Genomic DNA, 7,274 nt, shown 5'->3' on the forward strand with positions numbered 1-7,274 from the left:
AATCTGTTAAAAAAAACAAAAAAAAACAGCGTCCCTCGCAGTGGACGCGGCGGACTCGATCACGACAGGGATTTCTCAGTGGGAGCCGACCAAGTCGCATCACCAGTCAGTAAAGAAAGACACAGAAAATTCGTCCTTAGAGGTTAGTCACACTAACCTCTGTTCTCTGCACTCTGGATAAGTGTCACGACGGGCTGGATGTCATGACCGGTTCAGTCCCAGAGCTTTCAGTTTGGGCAGAGTAAGTGAACAGTAGATCAGAGCAACGGACCTGGACCATGTCTGCGCGTGCACAGAAGTCCTGCGACAGGAATCCCTACACCACAGTGCAGGTGGACCCTGACAGCGACTACATCACACCAGGAACCCTTGAGCGGAGCTGAGGTTCTGGTCAGGAGCTGGAGTTCAGTACACGCACGTCAACCAGGTTTGGTCTGGTCTCTACATTGGAGACGAGTGAGTACATACACACATGGACTCACACTTAAGGACCCCGATGCCTGTGTGTGTGCTTGTACACACATGAGGAAACCACCAGACAGCTGATTGAGCCTCTGTTGAAACAGGAAAACTGCCTTGGAGCGGCCCAGCTTGAGAAACATGGGGGTTACCCACATCCTGAATGCAGGATGTGGAATAACGTGCTAACTGGGGCAGATTACTACAGGGATATGGATGTCCAGTACTACGACGTCGAGGCGGATGATAAACCCACGTTCAACATTTCTCAGTTTTTTTATCCCGCTGCCCAGTTCATCTGGAGTGCAATCAGAGAACGGCAGAGTACTTCCAAAGTAGAATGACCGGTGTTGACGGGCATGACGAGCCTTGTCACAATGACCAGAAGCAGAATGAAAATGTGCTCACGAATACATTTGGCAAATTTGAGTATGACAGGTTTTGGCACCTGCCTCCCCTAGATCAGTGGTATAACTGTTTTTGCCGAGCCATCCCCCAGGATTTCAAGGACTCGACAGTCTAAAAAGTACAAAAAAAAAGTTGTCAGAAGCAAACTAACGTAGTTTATAGTACAGTCAGTCATTTGTGGCATTTATGCCTATTCACACAGGCTAAGGTGCACGACTAATGATAAAAAAAATGATATAATGGAAACAAATAGTGAAGATAAATGAAAATATGAAGGAATTGTACATAAACTAGTACCCTGTTAGATTTAGAAATTTGAAATATGAACATAAGTCATGAAATTTAATTAGTCATGTCAAATTAGTTCTTAAAATATACATTGAAAAATGTTCTTCCCCTTGGAATTCCTCCACTCCCCACAGTTTGAATACCACTGCTATAGATGTACTTTTATAATAATCCTCAGAGCAAATAATTTGTATACCTCAGTTAAGATTCCATATAGTTTGACCTTTTTAGGGCCAATGTGCTGTGTTGCAGACAAGGTGCTGGTCCACTGCATGATGGGTCGCAGCCGCTCCGCCTCCCTGGTCCTGGCCTACCTGATGCTGGAGCAGGACCTAACCGTGGTGGACGCCGTGGCGCATGTAAGACTGCGGCGCTGCATTCTGCCCAATCATGGATTCCTGAAACAACTCAGACAGCTGGACATCACGCTGCAGGAGGAGAAGCTCAGACAGAAAACACGCAACACCAACAAGAGTTTGATAACATGACATAGAAACTCTCAACCGTGGACGTTTCGATTCGACATGTCCAGAAAAAACGTCTAAAAAATATTACTAGCCCAGGGACTGCACATTGTGCCACCGGCCCATTATTCCGAAATCCCAATAGTCCAAAAAATATTGGGTTAGAGATGGTTACAGTGAGTTTAGGTTTAAGGTTAGAGATGGTTAAGTTTAGGTATCATTGTATCTGCTTCTGAACAAATTTGAGGTGAGAATTAAACGATCGAGTTGTTGAATCTTCACCCATATTAGATCTACAAGGCCTCATTTAAAAGTTGACGTCCCGACTTTGGTTGACATTCTCCAAGCTTGTGGGGGACATGCAGAGTTTCCTCTAGAAAAATTGTTGCCGGTCCACATGTCCTGGAAGATTTCAATGTCCCGGACAAATGAGAGAGATAGCAGTCAAATATTATCTGTGTTTATCAAGCTTGAAAACAATTGGTAGGCAGGCTGTATAAAGAATGAAATTATGAAGGCGAAGAGCAATAACTAAAAAGTGCAGCTGCTTTAATTAACAATTCACTTAAATAAAAATTTTATCAAATCAAAACCCTGACCTGACCCTATTGTCAATGATATATCATCTTTCTGCTTCTCCTCTGTGTTTTGGACGCTGCGCTCTGTCTCTGCTCCGTGAATACTGTGTTTACAAGTGCAACCTGTGGGCGGGGCTTGTTTCTATATAGATCTAGATCTAGACAAACGTGATTGGCTAGTGTGAGAGAAAAATGCTTACGATCATTTATTTTGAATGAGGACAAAGGCCTCTACCTCTAGAGGGGGAGTTTTTTTAAAACATTGTCTCTGTTTTCCCAGGAACCCCCCAACTTTATGTAAAGAGAAATGTTCTTTCTCTCTACAATGTCAATTCTAACATGGAAGAACCAGATCATATTTGGCCCTGTTTACCTTGTAAGGAGATGAAGAATAACCACAGTCTGCCAGATCATTTACAAGTTCCTGTGAATTTACTGTTTGAGGTTGGCTTCCAGGGAGACAGTTGAGGGACACAGACTTGTAAATTACTGACCCAAGCCACACCCTCCGTTTTTGTATAAAACCCTCTTGATCTGAAATAAGATTAGACTGGTCAGAACACTGCTTTGGAGCAGTACTGAACCTTTCTCTTTATTCTGCAGAATAAATAATCTTGAATATTCTCATTTTTTTGTTTTCTTGTAGCAGGCAGATTAACCTTACTGATAATTGCAGAATAATTTATTCCACAGTTTTGGCGTAGTCAGCAGGATCTCTGCTTGGCTCTGTTGGACCTCTTCATGACCAGGTTGTGTGCACAACTGTAGTTTCTTGATGAATTTGATGTGTTGATGAAGAAGGAGAGACCGCTGATGCTGACTTGAGTAAAATAATAGATTTATTACAAAAGAACAGCACCAGACTTGCCATGGACAGCCTGGAAGAGAACAAAGCCGGAAGTATTCTCTGTCGAATGCAACTCGGGCGGGTCTTTTATAGTGGCCCAAAGACAACATTTACCATTTGGTTCCCCTACATAGGTCACAGGTCACATTTCACCTCCCTTCTCACCAGGACCCCTGGTGATGTGCTCTCTCTCTCTCGGGACCCCTGGCACCGTCTCTTAATAATTATCTTATATGATGGGGCTGTCTTGGGACGCCACACATTCCAAGACAGCTCATATTTCCCCCTTCGAGACTACACAAAGTCTCGACAAAGATAAGAGTCATTGAACTACAACGTTAATTGGCTTAATAGAAATCACCTACTAACAAACAAAATGATTATAATATACCCTTCTGAACATGCTTAGTCGTAGCAATACAATACATTTGTGGAGTGTGAGAGCGAAAAACCCATCTGGCAGCTTCCTTTCTTGGTTCTTTCAACAAACAATCAAGACAGGAAAATTTTCTCACGGTTCCTCTGTCCCAGGCAACCACCTATTGCACTCCAAATCAATTAACCGCAAAGAAGAAGGGTTTAGATCACTGTACAGGACATATTACATTTATATGTACAGTTACATATAAATGCATACATTCAGAACCTCAGAAATAAATAAAAAAATTTGTCCAAAATCAGGCTGGTCTACCCATCGGACCTTCCAATGAACCTGTCCCTGCCTATCATCAATGTCCCTCAAAACCCCGCAAAAACAATAAAACACCTGAGGTCCCAATAGATCCATTTCACCCTGTTACAGAAAACTTCAATTAAAACAATACTAAATCAAAGTAACATGTCTTGCTAAAAATATCTACTGTAGAGTACAGACTTTCATCAATAATACAGGCTACATTGTAATAAGCAAACTCCAATATTATAAAAACATGGTCCTGGAAGAAAAATTCACCAGCCAGTATCTTGCACACACATCAAATACAGTATAATAATTTTGCTTTTGCATTATACCTTAACATTATTCCAATATATAATTAACATTTTCCTTTCCCCCCCTTTGTCCATGCATTTTCTTGATTAAAAGTAGACTTGAGTCTATGACGGAATCAGAAATTCAGAATGGATATTTCTCTACTAGTGTTAGCTCCTCACTACACACCTCTACCCAATTCAGACCTGTATGCTGACAGATTTTAACAATGCGATTTTTCAGCACACCATTCAATTTTTGTTATGTTCACAAACACCTTGGCCTTGCAGATGATAAACAGCTCCTAGACATTGTTTAATTCCCAATTATTGCTGAATTTATTTTACTGTTTTATCCACAAAGTCTTTCCCATTTTCTGAAGATGTGCGATCTGGAAGTCCCCACCTGCTTATGACCTCACGACACAAGAACTTGGCTTGGCAACTGACTGAGCATCTTTACGCTTGGTTGGACATGCCTCAGTCCACCGTGAAAATCTATCCACGACGACTAATATGTATCTTTTACCTCATACTGGTCTTATCATGTCAACAAAATCCACGACCAACTCACGCATGGGACCTGTCGGAGTTGGAATGTGACCGGGTGGACTTATCACACCCCTCCGAACATTGTTTTTAAGACCGATTGTACATCTGCCTATGACATCAATTTGCTCAAGCAAGTACGGTGCCCAAAGACCATACTCTTTTGTGATTTTTTTTCTTATCTCCCCCCTTGCAACATGGGCTAACCCATGTGCTTCCTGAATCATCAGACCTAGTAGGTCTGGGGGTGCTACCATCAGTCCTTCATGATTTCTCCACATGCTTCTGCTCAAATCCTTCAGCCACCATTAAAGTCATATGTGGCACACTTTTCTCAATGTCACGCTCTTTATCAAGATAATCATCAGTGTTTATCTTCATAGCTGCTCCTTACTTCCTCATTCCACCACCAAGAATCCCCTCCTTTCGGCTGCTCCCCTTAGGGGCGCCGCAGTGCATTATCTACCGGCAACTTTTTCGATTCTGCTCATCTATTAACCTTCTCTTTGGCCTTCTTATCCTCATTCTTTTTATCCACTAACTGTATTTGGCTGAGTTTTCTGAGAGTCTCCTGGTCTTGTTCCTTCTGGTCATGCTCTTTTTCCGATATAGCTCCACTTGATGTGCTATGTGATCCATATAAACACCTTTGGTCATGCTTCCAAGGTCAACCACTTCTGCAAATTTGCTCCTCACTTGAAGAGGCAGCCCCTTCTGTATTTTGGCTTGGAGAATTGATTTCTCCATTTGATTCAAATCTGGATAATTTCCTGTCATAATTCTCCACACTTGATGAACCCTTGACACATAAGCTCTTGGGTTTTCTTGTGGGCCCAATGACTCAACAAAGATGTTGTCCTGGTGTACGTTTGTTGGAAATGCATCTCTCACTGCTCTCCACATCCGACCTCTGCTTGCAGCAAACAATTCTGGGTCATTCACTGCAGTTGCCACATATCTGTTAAGGCCTGCCGCCTGCAGGATCTCCTCCATCGCTGGGACTCCAATAAGGCTAGCCAGAAGTCTCTTAATATCTCCCATGGCAGGCTGTGGTCCCACTAAAACCTCTTCCAGCTTTGAGATCCACGGATGTGCTCCATCTTGAAGAGTTGGTAACTTTTCAAGTATGTTAGACATGTATTTATTCTGCCAAGGCTTGCACTCTAAATTTGGTCCTTGAATTATCACTGGACACATTTTGTTGGGTCTCTTTCCTTTTCTTAGCTGTAGTCCATACCTCAAAGTGTCTGGCTTTTGAAGCTTTTTCTTCTGTAATTTCTTCTCCATTATTTGCAATTTGTGTAATTGTTTTTCCAATATTTGTTGAACTTCTGGACATGTGGTGTCACTTATGTCCTCGAGGCATCTGTCTATACTCCTCTCAATCTCTCTTAAAACCATGCTTCTGTCATCTCCTACCGCTGTACTGGCTGCTAATTGTTGAAAACAGGAAGGACCTTCTTTCTCTGATTCTTCATCACTTTCAGCCTGTTCACTCTCATCTGTGTCATCTGTTCCCGGAGCCATTTTCCTCACTGGTCGATCTCCTTTTTTCTCTGCTTTTGCCAACATCCGTCTGACTGCGGGGTTGTATCCTTCAATAGCTTCGTCCGAATCACTCACACTCTCTTCTCCTATTTCTAGGCTTCTGACTTGTTGTCTGCTTCCCAAACAGTTCCTTCTCTTGGTACTGTTGGAGCTTGGATACATCTTTATAGTTGTTGTAGCCTTGCCCCTCTCTATTATTTGCTCATCCTCATCTTTGAAGAGATAGCTGCCCTCCGTTGTCATCACTGGGAGCTGAGGATAAACATCAGTGAACTTCACCTCCTTCTCATAAGGCGGGGGCTTCTTTACAGATGCTGTATGTGAGAAGAGTGCATAAATCTTCTCCATCAATTTTTCTGCTTCCTTTTCATTTTTCTTTATTTCTTGTCTACTTTGTCCTCTTTTTTCCTTTACAGCTTCGAACTATGTCTGTCCCTCCTTTACGAACAGCTGCAGAATGCCAAGTTCTATTTGTCTTTTCTCCGTGCGTCTCTTTCCTCTTTTTCCTTTCTTTTGATTTACTTTATATGTGGACACAAGCACCTGCATTGTTTTAATCACATCCGGGTTAAGAGTTCCTTCAGCTGGCCATGGTTGTTTAATGTCAGGCCACCGCTTGCTCCATTTTCCTGATATTTTTGCAATATCTTTAATAAGAGGATTATTCTTTCGCACTACATCAATTAGAGTGATTACTTTTGTAATTTTTGTATCCGTTTCTTTTATTTTAAATCAATTGATTTATTTAAAAATTATTTATAAAGCACCGTGTAATCACACTCAACCAAAAACAACTACATTTTCCAACCCCAAAGGAGACCAATAGCTTCCCACTTATGAAAGCAACTTCACTTGTTCATGATCTGATACATCTGATCATACTCATTTATCTTAAATTATCAAAATGTCCATCAATGTTCAATCTCAAAACAGCCTCAATCAAGGTAAACCATACTCAGATAATGAAACCAATATTCACAGCACTCCACTGTATTTAAATCAAATCTGTTTTTCCGCATGTGATCAATCAAATCATTAATACTCCATTAATTAGGCGAATGCCTTGATTAGTCAGTTTGTTGCCAAGTCTCTTACTAACTAATTGCAAACGCAATATAAGAAAAATAACTACTGTAATCCTATGTGTGAGAACAAGCAATCATG

At 41.6% G+C, this 7,274-nt stretch overlaps 1 protein-coding gene across 1 annotated transcript; it reads left to right on the plus strand.

The window, feature by feature from the left end:
• Nucleotides 1-278: 278 nt before the first annotated feature.
• Nucleotides 279-1,643, plus strand: LOC307242467 (dual specificity phosphatase 29-like; the record flags this gene model as incomplete). Its single annotated transcript, XM_080016962.1, is given in 5 exon segments — nucleotides 279-372; nucleotides 375-456; nucleotides 567-628; nucleotides 631-783; nucleotides 1,408-1,643. Coding segments are annotated over 5 exon segments (627 nt in total).
• Between the last annotated feature and the right edge of the window lie 5,631 nt (nucleotides 1,644-7,274).

Source organism: Zeus faber (genome assembly GCF_960531495.2).
Source record: "Zeus faber genome assembly, chromosome: 16".
NCBI classification, from domain to species: domain Eukaryota; kingdom Metazoa; phylum Chordata; class Actinopteri; order Zeiformes; family Zeidae; genus Zeus; species Zeus faber.